The sequence below is a fragment of the Pelobates fuscus genome, chromosome 6 (genome assembly GCF_036172605.1).
Source record: "Pelobates fuscus isolate aPelFus1 chromosome 6, aPelFus1.pri, whole genome shotgun sequence".
In the NCBI taxonomy this organism is placed as follows: Eukaryota; Metazoa; Chordata; class Amphibia; order Anura; family Pelobatidae; genus Pelobates; species Pelobates fuscus.
The window spans coordinates 83,040,671-83,067,217 of NC_086322.1; the positions used below are offsets into that span (position 1 = coordinate 83,040,671).

Here is a 26,547-nt window from a genome sequence, read left to right on the forward strand (position 1 = left end):
GACATACCTTTGCAGCTTTATTTGTATTTGTGATTTAGTTACTTCTAAGTGAAACAATTCCCACGTGAGGTTGTGTTATACCAATATTACTTCATATGTGAGAAATTAAAACTGTATATGAATTTTTAATGTGTTATTTTAAATTACAAATTTGAGTGCCATTTCATTGCTTCCCCCCCTACCCCTCCATGTGTTAGGACTCACAACTCTGCTGATAGCCTGTAAGACAAAAGCTGTGTTAGATTTAAAGAAAATAAGTTTTTGTATTTAAAGGGTTACTCCAACCATTTTACAAACTATAAAACATTTGCAGCGCCCTGTGAGCATTACTATTCTTACCCCCTCCCCTTAAACATTTTAAAAGGGGTTTAAACTTACCTGACAGCCAACGCCGAGCGAGGCTCTTAGTGCTTTCTTCCACCTCCTGTCCTGACGTCATTCTCGAGTCCAATCACAGATTTCTCATAGAGGTCATGGTAGATATAGTAATCCTTTAAGTATTCGGATTTTATTTTTAACAACTTTTGTGTGGCCATAAATTGGATGTAGTAACCTGAAAGAAGTGATCATAATGTAATGAAAAGATGCCCATTGCATTTTTCACTAAAATTTGAATTTGTTTTTACATTATTCAAACTTAAATCATGAATTCTATTATTTTTAAGGTAACATACATTATGTTCAGGTTACTTATGTACAGAGTTAAAGCCTCCCAAAAAATGCAATTTACCATATCCTACTCTCATTGCACTAGAACTCTGCTTTTGTATGGGTTCTTCCTTATTTATTAGATTTAAATACATACAAGTGATGTTCTCATAAAATTTCTTTTTTTCCTCCCTTAGATGTATTTAGAAATCAGCAGTTGTTAAAGGAATACAAGGACTTCCTAGGGGACACTAAGGTATGCATAAATGTTATATACATTATAATTTGATATACATTCTAGACTATTCAGTCCTCTGAAATACTTAGTTTACATTATGACTCTAAATAAAGTAGCTCAAATTTTAAGATATACTTGGTGTCTTGGCATCAAACTCCATAGATTGATTTCCACTCTTTTAGACCTACGACTCTTTCATTGGTTGTGATCAATGTTTTAGTTTGGATGATCTCATTGTGTCCACAACATTTTTTGACATTTTTTTTTAGACCGTTTTGAAATATGAAGAGAACCCAGGTGAGATTAGGGTCTAGTCAACTCCTGATTTCAGTATTGTGATACCCTATAATAAATTCCAGATTGGAAAATTCAGGCGTCTGCCCTTGCAGTCTAGGTGCATCTGTGCTACTCTGTGTTGTTAGCAGCCTGATAAACTGGCTGGATCTATGTCTTCGTGGTAATCCAAGATGTCTGGCAACCAGGGCCTACAAACAATTGGTAAACCAAACTTTGTGTGTGTTGTGTTTTGGTGTATATTGGTCCGTGCATTATTCCCTTTGGGAAAAGAAAAATAACCAACAAAGAAAGCACAAAACAGGAAACGTTATAATTAGTATGCATATATCTGTTATATGTTGAGCTGTCTTTGAAAAAGAAGTAATGGATATGAGATCTTACATGTGATATATATATATATATATATATATATATATATATATACACACTACTCTGCATTAGCAATTTAGGTTAATGTTTGTGTCCTGTCTTATCTAAAGAAATGTATAAGAAAAATAAAGATTTTGAATATTACACATTTAAATCAGAAGCAATGATTGTCGCGTTGCCTATTTGCTTGCTGCTTTGTCCTTTTTGAGTTTATCGTAGTGATGTGCAGATATCCACAGTGTGTAGTAGGCTAACGATGAACTTTGTATTGTATAACAATATTTTTCATTGTTAAGTTATTTCATTTTTTTCTATGTTTATTTGAACACAGCCCCGATTAAGAGCAACCAGCATGTTCACGAGTGGACCTGGGAAAGTGGTGATGGTTGCTATTTGTATGTAAGTTTAATTGTTTTTAAGTTTAAATTGATGATGTGCTTTATAATTTTAGCTAAAAATATTGTAGCAAGGCACACCAACACATAACATATGATGCAAAAGCACGACTTTCTGTGTCTGTCCAATTACAGCCTTCCAAATGAGAAGTATTTGCAAGGCAAGTGCTCTGGGCAATTTCTGCCTCTTAAGTTAACCATGTTAATTTATAAAAGTGCCAATACTCTAGCTTTGTTATTCACTTCAAATTCTGAACATAAGCAAGTTAGAAAGTGTTGTGAAAATTTATATACATTCCAGTTCTCAGAAACTGATTTGGGTTAATATATTTTTTTTTCTTATCCAGAAATGGATTAAACTTCTTCTTCAAGCTTTTAGCTTGGGTCTATACTGGTTCCGCAAGTATGTTTTCAGAAGCTATCCACTCCTTAGCAGATACATGCAACCAGGTAAGATGTTATAATACAACAAGTATTATCAATTGTTTTGGACAGAAATATTGGCACAATTGGTTTGATGAGTGGATATTATTTAAATTATTATTTTTTATATATTTAAAAAAAAAAAAACAGATTCCTCAGAGTTTATGGCACATTGTAATAACTAACAGAGTTTCTTTTTTTTTTTGTCAATCTTTCTTTTATTAAGGCATGTAGGATGGGGTACAGAAGAAAAATTGGGGGAAACATTCGAGAGATTTACAGCATAGGGTTGTTACATCAATCAGAGAGTAGATAATGTTTCCAGGATTGCGATGCCTCTTTTTTTTAAATTTTTTGTTGTTAAACTTTAGCTTGAAAATACAGGCTATGGACCATAAGATCCGATTGGTAAGTCGCAGGCACATTTTTATGTAAATCTAACAAACATCTGATAGTCTAAACATTTAAGTCATTAAAATATAATGATAAGGTTGACGTTTACCATAGCTAAGGTAAGTAAGTTATCACTGTTGGTCGTGGTCTGAATTTACCTGTCTAATGTGCTAAGTGCGCAGTCAATATAGGCAGGTCGGTTTAGTTTTGTAGGGGAGTAACGGCGTGTAGTAGATACTGCAGTGTGTCACAGCGTCTTACCCTGAGCTATGCAAAGTTTGGGGTTCAAGGTTTCCTTGTACCAGGTAGGTGCTGCGCTGCCTAGCATAGTGGTGCAAATCCGCCAGAGAGCACTGTGAACAGATTGTGGGGCTGTAACCTGGCTTGTGCTGAGGCATATGTAGGTATCTTTTTGTGCATTAGGTAGGCTAAATGAGCCTGCGGTGCCGTGCTATGCCGGGTATACAGGATGGTACGGTTCATGTAGTAATGTTAGGCATAGCCTGGTTTTAAGTAGCACCATGATGCATTAGGGGCATGTTAGTCTGCTATCCCTCCGGGTGTATCTGATTATGCGCTGTTAGAGAGAGGTCCGCAAAAAAAAAAAAAAAAAAAAAGACCTATGTGTGAGCCTTGGTACACATTAAGGTGTATAGTATGCAAAGTGTTAGGCTGTCTGATACCCTTGGGCCTAGTGAACTGTGAAGTTAGAGGCTGCATGCGGAACCCAGGCCTATTCTGTCAATGATTTAAGACAAATGAGCATGAACTGCGGTCAGGAAAATAAAGCATACATATGTTAAACCTATGTTACATGCAGGGTTATACATAGTGCAGTGTACTGCGGTCGGTCGAGGATCTTATGTACGAGTAATTGCAGGAGAAGGAACAAATTAAATAAAAGTTAATGTAAGCATTCAGTGGCTCGTGCGATGGGAGGTAGCAAGAGAGATGCATGGCCCCGACAATGTTTGCATGTAGTTTTCCGGACACTGCCCGTCTTGGCGGTCCGTACGTCACTCTTTGTCCAAGGAAGTAGACTGACTTTTTTGTAGGATAGCCGACCTACAGGCTGGCAAATATGAACAAAAATAACCTAAACCGTTTAAAACAAGTAAACATACTGTGAATAGTAGGAAAGCAAAAAACTTTACAGTCTGAAAAAATGTGGTCGGTGGGATGTGTCAGATAGGCTTGGCTTAGTACAGAGATCGGCTAGTAATCATGCCTACGCCCTTAGTTATACACAATGTGATAACAGAGTGAGATAATAAAAATAAAGCTGTGATACACACTAATATAATAATATAATGCTGATCGTAGGTAGCGGCCTAGGCAACAAGGTAATAAGTACATGTTAGGGGCATCGGCATCTGTCCTCAACAATAATGTTCCTGTTCAGGGCAGTGAAGCTGAGTAGCTCATAGCAGCCCAACGGTGTACTTTCACATTACAGGATATTTTATAATTTACCAGTCCTGACGGCGTATGCTCCATGGCCCGGTGGTCCCGGTGTAACATGTACGAGGTGAATGCGTCTGTGCCAAACCTCTGAATGTCCCAAAGTCCCTACGATGTGACCGTTGCATAGGCCTCTGGAGTGGAGCTTTGGGGTACAAACGGTGCACTCCGGTCAGGATCCCACGTATGGGTGCGTTCTGGGGAGCAGATGTTGGCATTGCCCGTCGTGGCTGACTCCGTAGGTGTTAGCAAATCTTGGGGTAGGTTCAGTAGCCGGAGAAATGCCGGGGCGTCCCGCATGTCTTGGATGCTGTGTGTGGTCGACCCTCTTGTGACCGATAAAGTCCCGGGAGGTCGCCACCGATAGTCCAATTTGTGGGCCCGGAGGAGTAAGGTGAGGGGTCTAAGCGTTCGGCGCCACGCCAAGGTGCTACTTGATAGATCCGGGTACATAGAGATTTCCATGTTCTCAAACCTGTAGGGAGTCTTGCCCCTGAAGGCAGCGAGGATCATTGCTTTTTGTCCGCTGTTGCGGAGGTTCAAGATGACATCCCTCGTAGCAGTGTGTGGTGTATTTGAGGGCTTGGGGATTCGGAAGACCCCCCCTGGGGTGATCGTCTCATGCCGCCCATGTGGCAGGGCTGAGAGTAATATGCGGTCGACTAACTTTGGAAGTTCGGCGTCGGCAATGGCCTCTGGGATTCCCCTGATTTTTACATTAGAGGCGCGTCTGGCATCCTCCAGGGCCGCGAGGCGTTGTTCGTAATGCCGGTTTTGGTGCTCCAGGTCTTGCACCGTGTGGTGTAGCGCGGAAATTTCCTGGGCTTGGGCCAGCGATAAGCCTTCAAGCGTAGAGATGCGGCCTGTCAGGCCTTGTAGGTCTGCACGAAGTGCTGAGACCTCTTCGCGGAAGCTGTTTTTCAGGTCCGCCATTATGCCTTTCATAATCGCCACAGTGAGTTGTTCTGGTTCTGCCCTTTTGTTCTGGCGTTTAGTCTGCCGCGGTGGGTCAGGGGGTGGCAGGTATCCCCCTTCCTCCTCCTCGGATAATTCCTCGGAGAAGTCCGAGCACCCCCCGTGTTGGGCCGCCATGTTGGCCTCTGTGGCTCCTCGTGCATGCATCCACATGTCCCCGATCGTTAATCCCGGGGTGGGCTTATGTGGTACCGGTCTTTTCCCCTTTTTCCCCATTAGGTCGCTTGGTGTGTGCCAGTGGAATTAGAGGGATAATGGGGTAATTTCAGGCGTTTTTACAGTTTGGGGCTCGGAGCTCCGTTTACATGCGACTGGTTTCTTCAGCGTTCAAGCCCCGCCCCAACTAACAGAGTTTCTATCACTTTTTAACATTTTTAAAATTTTGTAAAAATGTCTTCTAGTGAACAGTTAGTTTATTAGAATCCGCCATTTACTCATATTAAGCAGTCTCTAAATAATATGAATTTATGTATGTATAGATCAATGTCTTATTCAGAGGTCTAATTTTCAGAAAAGTAATGGTTCACCTTTATTTAAATTATGAACTTCATTGATTTTCTTCTTCCTAGTATTCTTCCTAATATATATATATATATATATATATATATATATATATATATATATCAGTAGCCTCTATACCATCATTACCATCATTTCACATCCAAAAAACAAACACGAGTCCTGCGCATCCAGTATAGGTGTGCACACCCAGGTGCTACCACAATTTATTTGAGGACAAAGTTAAAACAGCAAACGTTTCGAGCAGCAGCCCTTTCTCAATGCTAATTAGCACATTAGCATTGAGAAAGGGCTGCTGCTCGAAACGTTTGCTGTTTTAACTTTGTCCTCAAATAAATTGTGGTAGCACCTGGGTGTGCACACCTATATTGGATGTGCAGGACTCGTGTTTGTTTGTTTTTTGGTTGTATATACACGGTTGGGACTTCAGAGTATCTGCAGCACAGGTCTAACTGTTCTTTGTTTAAATTTTGAATTTTGTAGGCATATTTTGCCTCTTCCTCACCCTATATATAGCCATCATTTCACGTATGTGTATGTGAATATATATGTATGTATGTATGTATGTATGTGTGTGTATATATATATATATATATACATACACACACATACACATGTATGTATATACATACACATACAAAGAGAAATAGAGTCTTGCATTTGCCGTTTAAAAGTATCAATGTGCCACAGTCCTGTTTCGCCTAAACAGCTATATAAATATATATATTTTTCAAGACAAAGGGATACCAAAAAAAAGTGTTTAAATGACTGGGAAATGGGAATGAGGGTGGGATTTGTGAAAAAGAGGCTATAGATATTAATCAGAGTCTTGGAAGTCAAGCCACCATAGCAAGAAACAACATGAAAAGTGGTGACTATAGCAACCCCATGCACTTAAAGGTAACACACGGTGTCAAAGCAGTGTTAACAATGGCAACAGTCTTTACAACGTGCTCTATAAGATTTTAATGAATCAAATGTGAAAAAGGATGCAATCTGCAAAAGGTAACTGAAAGGGTAAAAAAAAAACTGCTGTGTCAAATAAAAGTTATACAAAGTACGATGATACATTTTAATGAATCTCAAGAAGTACATTGTTTGCATTATACACTCGAGTACAGGGGTCACTCAAGGTGCGTTTGCACGACAATCAAGGTGAAGTCCCCAGTGGGACTTCAGATGTCCGCTAGTGCAACCCGAGCGGTAAATAAAGGCAGTGAGGGAAAATCCTCAATTTACACATTGCAGCACTTAGAGGAAGTGATTTCAGATCACTTCCTCACCGCACTTGTAAACAGGAAGCAGCCTGCATCAGCTATCCCAGCTCCTGTCCTGTACCTGGCCAGCTCCTGCCTGTATCCTGCCTGCATCAGCTATCCCAGCTCCTGTACCTGTACCCTACTGGACCCCAGGAAAGCCACCCACACTGCTCCTTATACAAAGAATACAAATAACTCGCACACAAACACACACACACACACACACACACTTCTTACAAACCTAATACCACTGACAATCCACGTACACATGCAATACAACAAGCAGCCCCACACATACACACACCATCAAACACACAATGTGACATGTCATCCACACACACAATTCCACAAGGAGCCCTCATACACAGCCCATATTTATAGGTATTGTACACAATAGCACAAACTCTACTCATGAATATATAAAATATAACAGCCCACATGCACACAAATACAATGCTACAAAGCAACTGCAGCATCTGTAAATAAGACCAGCACAATACGACACCATACACATCTCAACTTTAAAAAAAAAAAACAATAGGACAATAGGACAAAAAAACAATAAATACATTTATATACTAGAGCAGGGGTAGGCAACCTTTTAGTGGTACTGTGCCAAAACAAGCTCTTGAAGTCCCTTGGCGTGCTGGTCCTATTGTTTTTTTTTTTAAGTTGAGATGTGTATGGTGTCGTATTGTGCTGGTCTTATTTACAGATGCTGCAGTTGCTTTGTAGCATTGTATTTGTGTGCATGTGGGCTGTTATATTTTATATATTCATGAGTAGTTTGTGCTATTGTGTACAATACCTATAAATATGGGCTGTGTATGAGGGCTCCTTGTGGAATTATGTGTGTGGATGACATGTCACATTGTGTGTTTGATGGTGTGTGTGTATGTGTGGGGCTGCTTGTTGTATTGCATGTGTATGTGGATTGTCAGTGGTATTAGGTTTGTGAGAAGTGTGTGTGTGTGTTTGTGTGTGAGTTATTTGTATTCTTTGTATTCTTTGTATAAGGAGCAGTGTGGGTGGCTTTCCTGGGGTCCAGTAGGGTACAGGTACAGGGCAGGAGCTGGCCAGGTACAGGGCAGGAGCTGGGATAGCTGATGCAGGCTGCTTCCTGTTTACAAGTGCTGTGAGGAAGTGATCTGAGTTCGCAACTCAATCTACTAAATGCAACATCAAACATAATGCGAAAAGTAATGTATCATTAAAAAATATTTTATTATTCAAAAAAATCTGTTTCATACAGAGAACAACTACAAAGACAACCAAAAAAGTGATTATCAAGTTTCTAAATAAAAGGATAGCACTCACAGCTGACCCCTAGGGATCAATATATGAGGGTTTCATCATCTGGGCAAATTATAATTTAGTGGATTAAGCTCTTTGAGACCTCTTGGCGCTCCATGGCCCAGATTGAAATGCCACTTTGCTTCCCTTTCATGTCCCCAAGTTAAAGGGGCTACACAATCAATCACCCATGAATTTGAGCAATGACGAGGGTTTTCCAGCCACCCCAAATGACTCGCTACTGGGGGCGTTTTTTGGGGTCATTAGTTGCATTTTTGATTGACGAGCAATGATTCCTAATCTTTCTTGGAGTTCATTTTTGGTTTTGGCTATATAGGCCAACATACAAGTACACCTAATATTACAGATCACATAATCAGAGGTGCTTGCAATATGGTGCCAAATCTCACATTTAATTGTGGTTGATAAAATAAACTTTCTGGGGTCATTTGTCCACAAGTGGTGCACCCTAAGCAAAGGTATCATCCCATATGCACTCCATCATCTTTAAATCAGCACTGATTAAATTGATCCATATGTACCAATAAATGCCTGAGATTTGCTCCTAGTCTTTAACTTATAAACGGTGGTTGCAAAAAGGGAGCCGGTAACAACTTATCCTTCTGGATAATTTTCCAATTCTCTCTAACCGACCTCGCCAACAAATGTGATTTAGGTACGTAAGGTTTGTGAAAAAGCAATGCGTTCAGTGGTGGTTGTGACTTCAGTAAATTTGCCCCTTGCTTTCTGCAGAGCACGTCTTCATGTCCAATAGTCATAACCTCTTTTGATGAAACGTATGTGTGTCTCTGAAGTGGTTATAGTGTTTGGAGTGCACTGGCACCATCCTTCGATTTTTAATGTTTCAATGCTAAGCAAGAGTCTCAAGCAGCCCCATACCCTTTGTGTTGCTTGGGTTAATGAGGACGCATTACCCTGAGCAGCAGCGAGTGGCTGTGTTTGGCTGAGTGTGTCAGCTGCCTGCATTCAGCCTATCACCATTGAAGGTATGAATCGGTATGGCTATAAGGAAGTAAGTAATCTCTACCTTAGCCATACCAACAGTGAGTGGAGGAATGGAGGGACAATGTTAAGTGACCCCAGGCACTATAAGCATTTCAATGAGATGAAATGGTGATAGTGCTTGCAGTGTCCTTTTAAATCTAGCTTGTTTTTGAGAATTATGGTGATAATACCTTGTCCATCTATTTTATTATAATTATATGCATGTAATTTGTATTTCATATTTGAAATTATTTGTTTTGGGTCATAATATTGTGCATGTTGCTAACATTGTAACAGTAAATCCTATTCATTCTGTGATTCTGAAATGTATTTACTTTTGTTTAGGCACTGTTGGCTTTGGGTATATCGCAGTCTGCAAGAATACCAGATCCTGGCCATCCGTAAGACTGTTAATCTTATTATATATTAATAGTTTTAGTTGTTATTAGTTGGCCAACAAGATTATTTAAACGGACACTCCACTTCCCCCTCCCCTACTCTAAAAAGCCCTATTAAATATATACCCCCAATGAAAACATGCATGCATTTGTTTTTATTGAAGGTATGTGTTAGATCAGCTTCCAAAAGCTGCAGATCTCATCTAAATACTTTGCAAGTAATCCCTTTCTTGCCCTGTGGCTGTCATGTGCAGCTCAGTGAGAAGTCTTTGCAAGTCTGGTGCTCTTGGCAATTGCTGCCTCTTGAGTTTAGATCCGCTGAGCTAAATACCCAGTAGGTAACAGGACTGGATGTCTGCTCGATGGCCATTTATGTGTAGCATGATTAATTTATAAAAGTGCCAATTTCTATTGAAATCCACACTTTTTGTAAAATGAAAGTGCTTTAGTGGAGTGTCTGTTTAATGCATTGACATTCTGTAAAACTGTTCTGAAAAAAACAGAACTAAGAATTTTAAAAAGACTGACAACATTTTGTGTTCTAGGACAAATTTTTAAAACTAATTCTGAACTTTCAATTATGATCATTATAATTTTTTCATTTTACGATAAAAATGGAATCTGTTATTAAAAGTAAATATTATGGGAGTTTGTTTATCTTTTTATATTCCGTGTGTGTGTGTGTATGGTTCTAGTCTAATCAGTAATTAATGATGCTCAAAAAAGGATGTAGTTAAATATTCTGGCTGTATTTTCACATCATTCAGAATATTTTTTTTTTCTTTCCACAAAACGTTGTGCATGTGCACACTGTATGCACAAGTTGAAAAAAACTGATATTAAGCAGCTTTCTGAAAGCTTGGAGAGGCCTTCTTAGACTTCCAGTAGTCCTAAGACTAGCTCACATCTAGCTCACAAGTGAGTACAGGGTACACTATGCACCATCAACTTTGCAAGGTTTTATTGGTGCTTCGAGTAGTAACCCTTTTGAATAAATCTTATAATCCACAAATTAAGGTCTACTTCAGTTAAGGGATCACATATAAGTGAGAACATTTAATCTTGACACTGCTATCAAAATCCTCAACAAATGTATAAATCAAAAATGATATTCACTGAAAATATGTAAATATACATATCCCACATTTTCCAATAATGCTGTTCCACATTATGGGAGTATTAACACATTGAGTAGTGCAGCCATGTTATATTTGCAGGGCAGGTGGACTTTAATTGACTCTGCTAAAGTAGGATTTTCAATGTGTGTTTTCGTTATATTTCTATTGTTGATGAGCGAACTAGACTTGGTTGCAGACAACTGCAAATGACAAATATCCATTACGTTTGGATACCGTAGACACAAAACACATAAGCAGATAATGTGTCCAGCAGATCACTAGGAACACAGTCTTTTCCACTTTGAAATATTATTAATCTATCCAAAATAATTGTAATGCTTATTGTGCAAAGCGCCCTTTCTCCAAAGGATAATTACCAGCTTTAGTACTTTTAAATGCTAAGAAATTATAAATATGGAAATGTATTTCTGGTATCAAAACATATCTAAAATTACACATAAAGACTGCAGGAATTAAATTCAGAATGGCATTCAGAGAATATTTAAATACTACCCTGTTCATTAAACATCTGAATGCATTAAAAAAATGGATTAAATCAATTTCATCAGCAGCTGTGGTGCATAACATTAAAGTAATAAGATTAGATCTAAATAGCCTATGCAGAGGAGGGATTAGGGGAAAAAAAAATTCTAAATGAAATGACGTTCACCATCCCCCTTTTATTTATTTTTTTAATAGTACATGAAATTCTAATTCACTATAAATGGATTCCTTCATCTCTGATTTGTGTAGTTTTGCAGCACTAAATATTGTATAACAAGCTTTTATTGATTGCATCGTATTTTTGCATTGTAGCAAATGTTTTTACACAATATAGTAGCAGTTTTTATTTTCCATTGTCACACAGGTTTTTAGATTTAACTTTATTACAGACGAGTTATAGTTCTAACCTCAAAACGTCCCATCTTTTACGTGGCTTTAATGTATATACATATTTAGATAGGATAATTCTAAGTGCATTAGAGGTGTTAACTGCACCCAATGAAAGATTGAATGTCTTTCTAACAAAACTGCTATTGACTGTGTGTTGTTCTAATTTGTTGTAGAAAAAATACATCTTTACAAAATGTTATATATATCTGTATATGTACAAATGGGCTACTGCTTTGTTTTAAAGTCACAGACTGATAGTTGTGGTAGAATACCTGCTTACATTTCTCTCCGTCCCCATAGCAACAGCCTGCCTTTTTAAATATAGCTTTTAATCAGTAAATGAAAAATAAGTAAGTTGAATCAAGGAAATTCTGTTGAGAATGGGGTTCTAGCCCTGGTTTACAGCCCTGCAATGTCTATTATTCAAAAAAGCTAAACAGTTTTTGTGGTCGCTATCCTAGAATTTAAATTTAACTCTCATTTCTTTCATATGCAATAAACAATACATTTTGAAAGAAGACATGTGTGCGATGTTGTGACTGTATAGTAGAAAATGTCACACAGGAAAAATACATTACCTACGTTATATAGAACCTGTGACTGATCCATTACCAAACTTCCCACATCAGTCAAATTTCAGTTCTATGTTTGAACTAAAGAGTTTGTAGTGGAGTCAAATGCATTTGAGATGGATACAATGTATCTAGGTTATATTTCTACTAAAATCCCAAAATTCCTTGGTTAGCTGTTTGCTTTAAAGGGACACTATAGTCACCATAACAACTACAGCTTATTGTATTTGTTCTGGTGAGTAGAGTCAGTCCCTGCAGACTTTTTGCTGTAAACACTGCCCTTTTTTCAGAGAAAATGCAGTGTTTACATTGCTCCCTAGGGGCATGTCTGGTGGCAGTCACTCAGGGCCTCTAGAGGTGCTTCCTGTGGCAGTGCTGCACAATTGCAGCACTGACATTCAGCATCTCCGCACTCTGCATGGAGATGCTGAACATTCCTCATAAAGATGCATTGATTCACTGATTGGCCAGAGCAGCGTTTGGCTGCACCCGGTCCCAACTCTTTGGCTGAGATCATCAGTGTTGACAATCTCAGCTAATATGATGCTTTCCCATCGGAAGCCAAGGAGGTGGATCGGAGCAGAGGCAGATCCGTGCTGCGCTGGAATAAAGGTAAGTTTATTACCTTTTTAACGAAAGGAAAGGGGGAGTTTTGCCATTATAGGGTCAGAAATACATGTTTGTATTTTTTACACTATAGTGTTCCTTTAATGCTTTCACTCTAACCGGTATGTGCATTGTGGTTTATTTACTAAACTCCAAGATGCAGCCACATGTAATTCAAAAGACAGAATTTAGACTGATTGTAAACATTTTGCAAGTCAGCCAGTGTCCCTACTTGACAATTTTAGCCTATGTTTCCTATTTATAAACTATTGAGTTTAGTGACTAAAACCCTAAAGTTAGAATTCAAGTTAAATATCAAATGTGAGTCTGTAATAGGAGTATCTGAAACATTCTAGCAAACAAGATGTGTTTTCAGTTAGGTTATTTTGGGCCTAAACGTTTAAATTAATTTCCCAACAGTTCAAAATGTGTCATAAATTTGCCTGGAAATAGTCAAATGGAAAATATACTCCAAGTCCGTTATTCCTCCATGCTATTTTGGTCTACAATTTTAAATTCCCTGGACAATTTAAAACCATTTCTGATCAGTCGATTCACCCTGTCTGATTAGAGAAGCAGAGAGGCTAAACATGTAATAAGAACATTTTGCCATTTTTCAAGGCAGTAAGCCACTCCCATGGACTTTTATAAAGCAGAGAAAACTTCCAAATGGACCCCAACACCAAAGCAAATTAGACTTCTAAATAAGAGTACAATCAAAAACAGGAAAACATCTGGGCTATTCAGTGTGAATTGGGAATGAATTTAAAATGTTACACTGAAATGGTCAAACCTAAAGAATAACCGACTAGGGTAGTTTTTCTAATTTAAATATTTTGGCCTAAAACTAGAAATTAGAATTCCTTTTAAATTCCTGACATTTCACAATTCAATTATTTGTCCTGTTTGTCAAACTGAGACATTCATAAATTATAGGGGACACCGTAGGCACCATAACAACTTTAACAAAGCAGTTGTAGTCTATAGATCAGGTTGCTGCACACTCACTGCTCAATATTTTTTCCATTTAGGAGATAAACCACTTTTGGTTTTGTTTATGTAGCCCTAGCCACACATCCTCTGACTGTGACTCATACAGCCTGCATGAAAGCAAAATGGTTTCAAATCAGATCTTAAATTGCTTTAGAACTTGCTGTATAAATTGAGCTTCAATCACAGGAGGCTCCTACATGGTCTAGAAGGCTATTAACAGAGCAGGAGACCACTCTGCTCTGGAAACCACTCTGCAGGAGGAGAAGAGATTCTAAATTTAACAAAATGTGCAATAAATGAAGTTTAAACAGTAGATTTCTCATTACAGTAAGTGTTTAGGAAGGCTGTGTAAGTGACAGGCTGGGAGGTGTGAGTTGGGCTGTAGAAACAAAGGGATTAAACTTCTAAATGAATTGAGCAGGGAGACTGCTGGGGCATGATCAATACTCCAAAACTGCTTTATGAAGCTAAAGTTGTCTTTATAAAACACGTTATAGATTATCTTCAGACCAAGCAAGACAATTAATTATTTAAAGTTTGTGAGTACACACTCTTCTCCATAGCATTGTTTCCATGCTGCTATCATTTAAGAACTATACTATTTAGAAAAGATGTCTTTAAAAAAAAACAAAAAACAATTGTATTCTACAATCCTGTGTTTTCTTTATAACAATTAGAATAATTAGAGCAATCATATGCCACACTGAACTTAGAATTGGATTGGGTGAATCAGATTCTTTAAAATTAACATACTCCTAAGATTGCTTTACCCATTGCAAAGAATACTAATAAATCTGCCCAAGTCATTCATCATATCGCTTATGAGCATGGCGATAGCATATGTTTTGAAAATGAGAGCGCTCATGTTTAAAATGTGAAACTTCTGGGGGCGCGGCCTAGCAGCCAAGATGGCCGGACGTGTGCTCTGAGAGCTCCGACATTAAATAATGCAGAAACGCTTATTCTAAACGACTCAACAAAGCCTTTAGCACACGAGGTCTGGAAAACGGAAAGGCACCGTATACAGTGCAGGATGATCCTAATTCCGAGCAGAAACGACACGGGTACGCCTGTACCGACCACGCGGCCTAAAAGGGAGCGGGAGCTGAAGCCAGGGAGGGGCGGCCGACCTCCCGGCTCAGTACCTGGTCACCAGCATGAGAAATTCAAGACCCTGCTACCCCCCCCTCTGGACCGGCGGGGGATATCCCGGTCCACGCTGGGAACAACCATCCCAGCAACGCTGCCCGATAAAACATCAAAGTCTACAGCAAAGCAGGACTCACGAGGCTCAAAAAAGATGGCGGCACCAACGCGCCCAGCGACAAAGCACACACTGTATAAGCCTCCCAAGCACACAATCGAGTTCTTTAACAAACTCTGTACTTACCTCTGGACGAGGTTTCACAGCCAAGAGCAGTCCTTCCGGCTAAGGAGGAGAGAAGCGGTGGCATGGATCAGACCGGCAATCAGGCGACAGATGGGCAGAAACTCCCCACGAACCTCCAGAGAGAGGCCCCAGAGGCAACGCCGGACATCAGCATGGCGGGAACCAAAGCAATGTCCCCCAGGTGCCAACACATGCACAAACACTCACCAGGGCGAGATCCCCATGCAAGCCCGACCCGCCCACCACTCGGCGGTCCCAGTAACCCGGGACCAGCGGAGAACAACCCCACATCTACAGGCACACACAGTCGGCAGCGACGCTCCCCAAGAAGCGGCACGGATCTCTACTGGTGAGAGATACAAGAGCAGGGCCCCTCCACGATCCGCTGGAGAAAGAAGCTCACTGGGGCATCAAGCCTACCCGCAAACACAGCCCGCCAGCCCAACATCCAGAGCCGGCATCGGCTGAACAAATCAACCTACGCCAGGAACTGGCCGCTACCCTGACAACCAGAAAGTAGACAGGACATTATCCCCACCAAAACGTTTATACCCACTGCATATATCACTGATAACTGCATGACAATATTAATGCCTTAAGAGTTTTTAGATAGACTGCTACTGGCCAACTTCATGCCAAATAGCCTATATGTCTGACAGCTTACAGGTTGTCCTGATCCCGAGTTCAACCAAGTCTTATCAGCAAAGTTTTTTTTTTTTGTTTTTCTTGTTTGTTTTTCTTTTCCTTTTTTTTATTTTTAGTTTAATCGTAGGTAGCCATGCATGCCCTATTGACGCTCCACACTCATTCTGTAATTACAACACATAGGACAGACATGGTAAGGATGTAAATCAGCAACTTATGTACATGCGGAGTCACAAATCTGTTATCAAACATGTCTCACCTAAACTTCCACATCTTCTATTTTAGCTGAGCCTAGGAATTATCATCTCACAAAAATGACAGTTTGTAATCCTATATTAGTGCCTCATTCGCTGTAAAGTTTACCTGGCACATAAGATTAGCTCTAGATATAATTTAACATGTTCATAGATTCACTTATTTTAAACACTGTTATCGCTAGTCTTCTCGATATGTTTAACGTGTGCCTACTGCCATCTCATTATCTGATATACCGTGTTTTTGCTTGTTTATTACTCTTGAAAAAAAAAATGTGCATTTGTTCTTAATTGCCACAGACATATGTCTTTCGAAATGCCTGTAATTATTATCGTGGCATATTAAACTTGCCTGTCAAGCTTTTGCACAACTAAAATAAAGAATTAAAAAAAAAAAAGTGAAACTTCTGTAAAGTGCCCGAGTCATCAGTCCTACCCTGCCTGGGATAGGTTCGGCCTCTCAGTATTTTAACTGGATGAAATTTAGGGTAATTTACCTGTCATATGGTGTTCTGCCACTAGATGACAGCGTTGTATATATTGCAGGATGTTTCTGATGTTAATTGTACTAATGGGCTATTGTTTTATAACAATTTCCTTATTGTAGCACACGTGGAGATAATTTGAGAGATGTTTTAAATGTCAGCCCAGTCATCATCTTCGTGTTCTCCAAGGATATTTCCTTTTGTATGTAAAGGCCACGTGAGAGCATAATGTGCTTCAAGGGAGAGTATAATAAAACTGAGAAACTCATCAAGAAGCCTCTGAATCTGTGCCCTCTGGGTGCAAGAATGCTATCCTGTCTGGTCTGGAGGACCTGAAGGACACTAGTCTGAGGTCTGTGAAGAGGAATGGGGAAGTTATGAACGACACCTGGGTCCCAAACAATTACATTGTGATTGGTGGTGGGCAGCTGGAAGAGCCCAATACTGATCACCGTTGGCTTGGAGACAAGCTTGCAGCCCAGAAACACTGTAGCCGAGCATCATCACTGAGCCGCATTATTATGGAGTTAATGGGCTCTATGCAGAGCTGACTTCAGTGCTGCTTAGAGTTCATTGGTCAGTCTGGTGCCACTAAAAATGGCAGAGTGGAACCCCAGGTATCCATTGATGCAGGGATTTAACCTTGCTGACATCATGATTTCTTTAAAGGCATTGCAATACTTTTTTGAAGAACTGTTTGCAGTGCTGACTTTTATCCCTGAATGCAGCTTACCAGTTAGTCTTTGGTCTCTAAAAAAGACCCAAGCTGACAAAGGGTAGAGACCGGTATCTATTGATGCAGGGATTTAACCTTGCACACACCACAATCTATTTAAAAGTCTATTTACAGAGCTGATTTCAGCGCTGATATCCAGCATTGCATGCAGCTCCTCAAAATGTCTTTGGACACAAAAAATGGTCTCAGTTGATAGAGGGGGGAGGAGTGGGCTCCAGGTATTTATTGATGTGTGAGAAGGGATTCATCATCCTAACGTTGGGAAGGGGTGCTTTGATTTGTATTATGATTACATATAAACACTTAAGATAGAAGTATGCACAATAAGACAAAATTCAGAAAAACTACAGAGTATTCGTAGGATGCTATTCTAAACTCTAAACGAAAGTGTTTTAATTTTTCTTTCTACCGTGTGAACTATCTAGAAATAAAATTTCTGACTAGATACAGTATTTTTACATAAATACATAATTGTACATTAATTCTTTTTCTCCATTTGTAATCGCATAGATATGGCTTTACAAATATGCGTTACATTGCCTCATTGATCAGCGGAGTTGGCATATTTATGATGGGAGCTGGGCTTTCCTGGTACCATGGAATCATGGGCTTACTTCACCCGCAACCAATGGAATCTCTTCTATGGGTAGGTCAGTCTCCCATTATTATTCAACATTTCCAAAGTTTGTGGTTTCCTGCTGAACCAAGTTTTCTTTTCTTCTATTGCAGGCATATTGTATTTTAGCAGGATCTGTGGTCTCTGAAGGAGGTAAGGAGTTGTATCTATATGCTTTTTATCGTTTTTAGTAATGCTCATATTTAATATTTGTGTTCTTTACTAAACATACCCTTTATTATATAAGATGCCCAAAGATCGTCAAATTAATGAATTGACATTGAGACAGTTTTCTTGAGACACCTGTTATATTAAAGGGACACTGTAGGCACCCAGACTGCTACCTTGCAGGGTTAACTCCTCCTCTAGTGGCTGTCTACAAGACAGCAACTAGAGGGACTTCCAGGTGCTTAGAAGACATTTGGTCATCTAAACCAGTGGTCCCCAACCGAGTCCTCATGGACCACCAACAGTCCAGGATTTATGTATTTGGTCATTTAAACCCGTGGTCCCCAACCCAGTTCTCATGGACCACCAACAGTCCAGAATTGATGTATTTCCCTGTTTTATTCCAATGGAGATACTGACAAAATCTGGACTGTTGGTGTTCAATGAGGACTGGGTTGGAAAACACTGGTCTAAACGACGCTGGACGTCCTCACGCTATGCATGAGGACTTTCAGCATCACCGGAATCCCCATTGGAAAGCATTGAATAATGCTTATCTATAGGGAAATCCTAATGCGAGACTGGCCTTTAGAACTCCTCCACCAGGTGATATTGGCGGGAGAGAAGCATGGTTGGAGCCTGACCCAGCACAGAGGGACATCGGCACTGGATTCAGGTAAGTGACTAAAGGGTTTATGTTCCGCCCTCCATCCCACAGCCATTCAGCGCTGTGGGATGGGGGGCGGGAGGGAGTGGGGCACTTTTGGATTCTGTAGTGCCAGAAAAAACGCTTTCTTTTCCTGGCACTATAGAATTCCTTTAAGTTCAGTTCTTTTTGGCAGAGTAGTTTTTGATGATTACATTGATCATTGCAAATGCATAGTTAAAATATATAGTTAAAATCTCACAGAGACGTAAACAAAACAAATCACTAAATTTGAAACAATTGTTGGCAAGGTCTTGTATAAGTACTTATACCTTTAAAAGTTTCATTGGTCACTGAGATGTTAAAATATATATTTTCAGAAAAGAAAATCACCTGGTCCTTTAGCAGTGTTGCATTTTACAGTTTTTAATATTTCTAAAACCTTTATAAAAGCAGCTAATATCAAAATACATGTTCCACTTTACATCCACTTTATTAACTAACCTTCAACTCCCTTATTTGTTTCTTTTGTTTAATAATGTGCTTTCTGCTGCATATTTTCTAATATAAATTAAACATTTTAAAAGCAATGGTAGAGTCTGTGTTTTTTACCATGTGTTTGTGAGCTAAAAATCCCTTGTTTTTCTAACCTTTTGCTGTGTGTTTTAGCAACACTACTTGTCGCCATCAATGAAATCCGAAAGAGTTCTAGGGCAAAAGGAATGTCTTTTTACCAGTACGGTATGTATTATAATTAAATTAACCCAGATGGGGAGGGGTACACCACATTTGTGGCCATTCTCAGAATGGAGAATTTGAAACAGAATTACAATTTATATTACAAGGGTTTAATACATTCTATTGTTCAGCTATTTTGCATTTTCTTTCCTACGTGGTATATTAGTACTACATTTTGCACTATGGTTTTCAATTTACTGCACTACTGTTAAATGAGTAGACTCATTATATCTTTCTGTTTCACATAAGAACTTGCACTGATGAATTCAAAGTTTTATAAGTTAGTCATGTAAGATCAATGTCTTTTACCTGTCATTCAGTTGGCATGTATTTTGAAATATGTATTTTGTTTTTCAGTGATAATACCTAGTTATAGATTGAACCAGGGCCTGGCTGGGAACTGAAAGCAGCCCTGAAAAAAAAATAAAAAAATTCCGTCCCTATAGTTCATCGTGCCATATAGCATGTTGATATAATTATCTGCTTTGGGGGCCGTTATATTATTTCTTACCTGCATCCCGTCTCTCCAGATGATCCTTGAATATTACAGTGCTGTTGCAACCGCCCCCCAGGTGGCCCCTTGTCTGTTGTGATTGGCCCTGTTTGGGGACACTTCTTTAAGCAGGGCAATCCTCCATGCCGATATCTGCATCAGTGCATCAATGGCCTCATTGTGATATATTAAAAAGCATGCTCCACATGAATAAATCACACAAGCTAACATGCACACACAGGCAACCTCAATGGCATAGTAAAGATATGAGCGAACGCGCGCACACACACACACACTAAACTCACTGAAACATACGGAAGCTCTAAAACTCACATAAATTCACTATAGACAAGCACACTGATGCATAAGCACACTACAAACAAGCACACTGACGCACAAGCACACTATAAACAAGCTCACTGACGCACAAGCTCACTAGAGACAAGCTCACCGACGCACAAGCTCACTAGAGACAAGCTCACTGACCCACACACAAGCTTTCTGACCCACACAAGCACTACAAACAAGCTCACTGACACAAACACACAAAAACTCACTACAGACTGACTGTGCAGAGCTGGAAACTGCCAAGTATCTTTTGTGAGAGACTTTCAGTGCTCCCTGCTGCAGCTGGCTGCCACCCTTGCCCTTGTACCAGCCTCAGGCAGCCTCCCTGTGGCCTTCTAGTTAACTGTCTTCCCCAGCCCCCAATGGCAAGTTATAGGAGGGAAAAAATAAATGCAATGTGATGCACTAACGGCCACAGGTACTGCGGCCCACTGGGAAATCTCCCAGAATCCCGGTGGACCAGTCCGGCCCTGGATTGAACTAGAACTCCCCCCCCTCTCTATTTGTTTTATACTTTCCATACTGAATAAATAATATACAACCAAGTAAAAGAGTGGGAAACACCCAGAATACGTAAATGTATATATAAAATGTAAAACAACCTGGCATCAGGTATAATCCATGAATAAGCTGTGTATTCCACCCGTGGAACACACAAAGAGCGCGGGATGCTTCAGATTGAAGAAAAGAGTTCTGTGTTGTAGAACGCATGCGCGTAATGTACGCGCATGCGTGTATGGGCGATACTGAAACCTAGACGGGACAAAAAGACATAGGGCAAAAACATCGCCTGAATATCTAATAAGCAGAACAGTTCTAGTGTAGTTGCATCAGAAGATGTTAATAAGTAACTACGAAATGTTAATGTATGGGATGAAAATATACAAAATCTGAAATGAGGCAAATATAAACAATAAAACATTTGCCAAAATTATATATATAAATAAAAAATGTATATGAATAAAAAAAATTATATATACATGCATACATACATAAATATGCATTAAACATGTACACAAAATGGATACAAAATTCCTATAAAAGGAAGATATCATGTATAACATATGCACATGTGAAACACATACACACATGTACACATATATATAAATATACACCTACATAAAATAAAAATATATGATCATAAACATCCTGTGATGCAACACATCCAAAGTATTTTTCATTTACACATAAAAATCTATTTACAAACACATAAAAATCTTGGAAAAAGAACAAAGGTAAATGAAGCTATGTAAACCATCTAAATCCTATTGGTGTGTAGAAATGGAGGGAAAAAATTAGTATGCCTATAGAAAGTAGCCCCCCAAAAAAGAGAGTAAAACATACTATTAAATGAGACCTTGGAGGTCAATCTCTTGATTGAGTCCTTGATGTAAAGTTTTAAGATTAAAGATCCATAAAGCTTCTTTTCTGACTAATTCTTGTGTTCTATCTCCTCCTCTCCAGCCCAACTGGACTGAGTCTATACCAAATGCTTGAAATGTATTCCAGCAAAATGAGGGACATGAATTACAGTGTCTAGGGACACTATGATCAAGTTTATTTTTCTTAATATTATTAAAGTGTTCCAAAATTCTGACATTCTTTTTGGTAGTTAATTAAACTGGTCATATTCTAGGAAATATATGACCAGTTTAATTAACTACCAAAAAAGATCTTTAAAAGTATTAGAGGAAGAAATTAATAAAGTGGAGATGGATATATCCACACATACAGAACCTAAAGTAGTAGAAAATAACTACAAGATTCTGAAGGACAAGATAAAAGTGGTAGATGAAAAAATTTCCAATACGAAATCCACTAAATTTAAGAGAGATCAAGATGATTATCAAAAGGGAAACCAAAGCAATTGGCCCAGGCCCAAAAATGACCATAGACAATCTAATAATCATTCTACTCAAAATTATAGAACCTCTAGACTTCCTAGTTTTCGTCCAAATAAATCCTCTGGACGACGCCCTTCAAATTCTAATTCCAATTTTTATTCTAATTCTTCTTCCGATCGAGTTTCAAAAGATAACTCTAATTCTACATATGCTTCTAAATTCCATTCTCAAAATCCAAACAGTAACCAATCAAGAAAATCCACCAACTATTCTAGATATTCCAAAGGAAACCAGGAAGTTTTTTTTAGGCAAGGAGCGAGACCAAAAATCAGATCGACAGAATATTCAGTCCATACACAAAAACAGGTTTCAAATGCTAAAATCTCTTATAAAAAAGAGACCACACCTAGAAGTGGAGGAGGAAGACACTCCGCTACATCTTTCATACAGACAGAATTAAACCACTCTGAAGGTGTTTTTAATTTATCAGACACAGTTCTTTCACTGCAAGAATTATCACTATTAAGGAAGGGTTTAAAATTCGCCCCTGCTTCCAATTGTAATTCTTTCAATTTGTATTTGGACAATCAAAAATTCTTAAGAAAACTAACATTAAAAAGATTTTTTAAGGGTAAAGAATTAAATTCAAACAATGTCGAACACAATGAAACCCATCCGGTTTGTACAATGAATAATGATAAAGATGTTCCTTTTACGGAACCTAAGATTATACATACTTCTTTAAAACCAAAATCGACTTTTTTTCCATGGACTGCGAAAAGTAAATTTTTGGAGGTATTCAATGACTTCGTGCAGGAGGATCTAAATAAAATTGCAGATAGTAAATTTAAACCTAATCTCACTCAAAAAGAAAAATCAGCGTTAAAATCTTTAACAGAGAATCAAAATCTAATCATAAAAGAGGCGGATAAAGGTGGAGGTATCGTTATTATGAATAAATCCTATTATTTGCAAGAGGCATACAATATTCTTAATGATTTAAACACCTACCAAGTTTTGGATAAAAATCCTACTTCTGAATTTTTGGTGGAACTTAAGACATTACTAATAACGGGTTTGAATAATCTAATAATAAATTCAGATGAATTTAAATTCATCTACAATCCCAACTGTCAACTGGCGGTCTTTTACTTTTTACCAAAGATCCACAAGAACGCAAAAAAACCTCCAGGCCGTCCTATTATAAGTGGAATAAATTCTCTGTCTTGCAATTTATCCGAATATGTGGATTTATTCCTGCAACCATACGTCCCTTTACATAATACCTTTATTAAAGACACAAAACATATTTTGCAGGATTTACAATCCATATGTTGGAAATCTTCATATATTTTAGCCACTGCTGATATTACAGCTCTTTACTCAAACATTCCCCATATGTATAAAAGAAACACTAATATTGCATCAAAATTTGCAAGATGTCCAAATTGAGTTTTTGATTAACTGTATTCAATTTGTTCTTACTAAGAACATTTTTTGGTTCAATGGACAGTTTTTTCTCCAGCGGTGTGGCGTCGCCATGGGAACAAAATTCGCCCCTAGCTTTGCCAATCTGTATGTGTCCCATTGGGAACAACAACATATTAGATTGGGGGTACTTGCTGGGGGTGGTTTGGTCCTATGGCGGCGCTTCATAGATGATGTATTAATTATCTGGGATGGTACTTTGGAAGATCTTAATTCTTTTTGGGATCAGATTAACAATAATGATTACAATTTAAAATTTACCTCTATGGTTAGTGATTCTTCTATTAATTTCTTGGATCTAACTCTATATATAGAACATAATCAGTTAAAAACTAAAACATATTTCAAACCTACGGATTGTAATACAGCAATTGAATGCTCAAGTGCTCATCCTCCTCCTTGGCTGGCCAACATCCCTAAGAGTCAGTTCATTCGACTTAGGAGGAACTGTACAGAAAATCTAGTTTTTTTAGAACAATCTGCAATTATAAAACAGATATATAGATAAGGGCTATAATGTTAAAGCTATGGAAAAAAACGAATTGGAAATATTAAATTCCGACAGATCACTTTTTTTGGAAAATAGAAATGGAAATGAAAATGAAAGTGAAAGAGAAGTGGAAATTGATCACACTACTCTTCAACATAACCCGAAAAAGAAATTTTTATGTAATAAAAATATAAATAGGAATATAAATAATAATACGAGATTTGAATTTGCCTTTATAACTCAATTTAATTCCCAAGCAAAGAAAGTAGAAAAAATACTTAAAAGACATTGGTATATTCTAATGAAAGATGATATCTTGAAACAAGTGTTACCAAAATTTCCAACAGTAATTTACAAAAAATCTACTAACTTAAAAAATAAACTAGCACCCAGCTTACTCCCCACAACACCTTCTTGTAATAATGTCCTTCAGACTCCAATAACTGGCTTCTATAGTTGTGGCCGTTGTTCCACATGCAAGTATCAGAAAAGGAAGATCATTGATCTTGTAGGGACTTATACTAAAAAAACATGTTCATTGCTTTTCTACTTTCGTTATATACCTACTACAATGTGGCTGTGGAGCGCAATATGTTGGCCGTACATCTAGAAAATTACATGTCAGAATTTTGGAACACTTTAATAATATTAAGAAAAATAAACTTGATCATAGTGTCCCTAGACACTGTAATTCATGTCCCTCATTTTGCTGGAATACATTTCAAGCATTTGGTATAGACTCAGTCCAGTTGGGCTGGAGAGGAGGAGATAGACAAGAACACAAGAATTAGTCAGAAAAGAAGCTTTATGGATCTTTAATCTTAAAACTTTACATCAAGGACTCAATCAAGAGATTGACCTCCAAGGTCTCATTTAATAGTACGTTTTACTCTCTTTTTGGGGGGGCTACTTTCTATAGGCATACTCATTTTTTCCTCCATTTCTACACACCAATAGGATTTAGATGGTTTACATAGCTTCATTTACCTTTGTTCTTTTTCCAAGATTTTTATGTGTTTGTAAATAGATTTTTATGTGTAAATGGAAAATACTTTGGACGTGTTGCATCACAGGATGTTTATGATCATATATTTTTATTTTATGTAGGTGTATATTTATATATATGTGTACATGTGTGTATGTGTTTCACATGTGCATGTGTATATGTTATACATGATATCTTCCTTTTATAGGAATTTTGTATCCATTTTGTGTACATGTTTAATGCATATTTATGTATGTATGCATGTATATATAATTTTTTTTATTCATATACATTTTTTATTTATATATATAATTTTGGCAAATGTTTTATTGTTTATATTTGCCTCATTTTAGATTTTGTATATTTTCATCCCATACATTAACATTTCGTAGTTACTTATTAACATCTTCTGATGCAACTACACTAGAACTGTTCTGCTTATTAGATATTCAGGCGATGTTTTCGCCCTATGTCTTTTTGTCCCGTCTAGGTTTCAGTATCGCCCATACACGCATGCGCGTACATTACGCGCATGCGTTCTACAACACAGAACTCTTTTCTTCAATCTGAAGCATCTCGCGCTCTTTGTGCGTTCCACGGGTGGAACGCACGCCGCACATCAGATGTGCTGAATTAAATGGAGATAAACCGGCAGTATATAAACCCAAAAGGATTAACAATGAGATATCCCTGAAGAAGTCCTATACATTATCGGAAGAAACGCATTGGATTCTCTATGGACTTTTGATCTGTATTTTATTTTGTATTTTATATTTTATTCATCTGTATTTTGGCTGTCTACATACATCTACTCCTAAAGTTCCTATTTGGATCTGTGACCATACTGTGTGGAGTTCCATGTTATATGGAGACATGCTCTTTTGATATGCATACATGTAAGTGTGACCAATAAATGTGATTTTGTATTTTTATAACAAACTTCACTATCTTCGATTTCCTTTATCCACAAATATTTCATGGGATGATTTTCAAGCATATTCATCATACATCATACTACCCCTGAGAGGGTGAGAAGCCTGATTTCACGTGTGTTTGTGAGTGTATCTATTGTAACACTTATGTATATACTTTATTCTATACTGTATTACGCTATGTCAGTTTTCTGATTCTAATACACAGCTTATTCACGGATTATACCTGATGCCAGGTTGTTTTACATTTTATATATACATTTACGTATTCTGGGTGTTTCCCACTCTTTTACTTGGTTGTATATTGTCTTTAGGTGTTTGTGAGGTACACCTGGGAATATTTCCAGCTATACGTCTCTATCACATATCTGTAGTGTGTATACTCTTTCTTGAATAAATAATATGCATACAATAAAACACACTATTTGTTCTT

At 38.1% G+C, this 26,547-nt stretch overlaps 1 protein-coding gene across 1 annotated transcript in view; it reads left to right on the forward strand.

Annotated features, from left to right (window-relative positions):
* The window catches only part of SLC30A9 (solute carrier family 30 member 9), a 103,158-nt gene that overhangs the window by 59,114 nt on the left and 17,497 nt on the right, over nucleotides 1-26,547 (forward strand). The window contains exons 7-13 of the mRNA XM_063457909.1: nucleotides 846-904; nucleotides 1,884-1,951; nucleotides 2,295-2,397; nucleotides 9,621-9,676; nucleotides 17,877-18,012; nucleotides 18,096-18,135; nucleotides 19,466-19,537. Of these exons, the coding sequence (XP_063313979.1) occupies nucleotides 846-904; nucleotides 1,884-1,951; nucleotides 2,295-2,397; nucleotides 9,621-9,676; nucleotides 17,877-18,012; nucleotides 18,096-18,135; nucleotides 19,466-19,537 (534 nt within the window). The remainder of the gene's footprint in view (nucleotides 1-845; nucleotides 905-1,883; nucleotides 1,952-2,294; nucleotides 2,398-9,620; nucleotides 9,677-17,876; nucleotides 18,013-18,095; nucleotides 18,136-19,465; nucleotides 19,538-26,547) is intronic.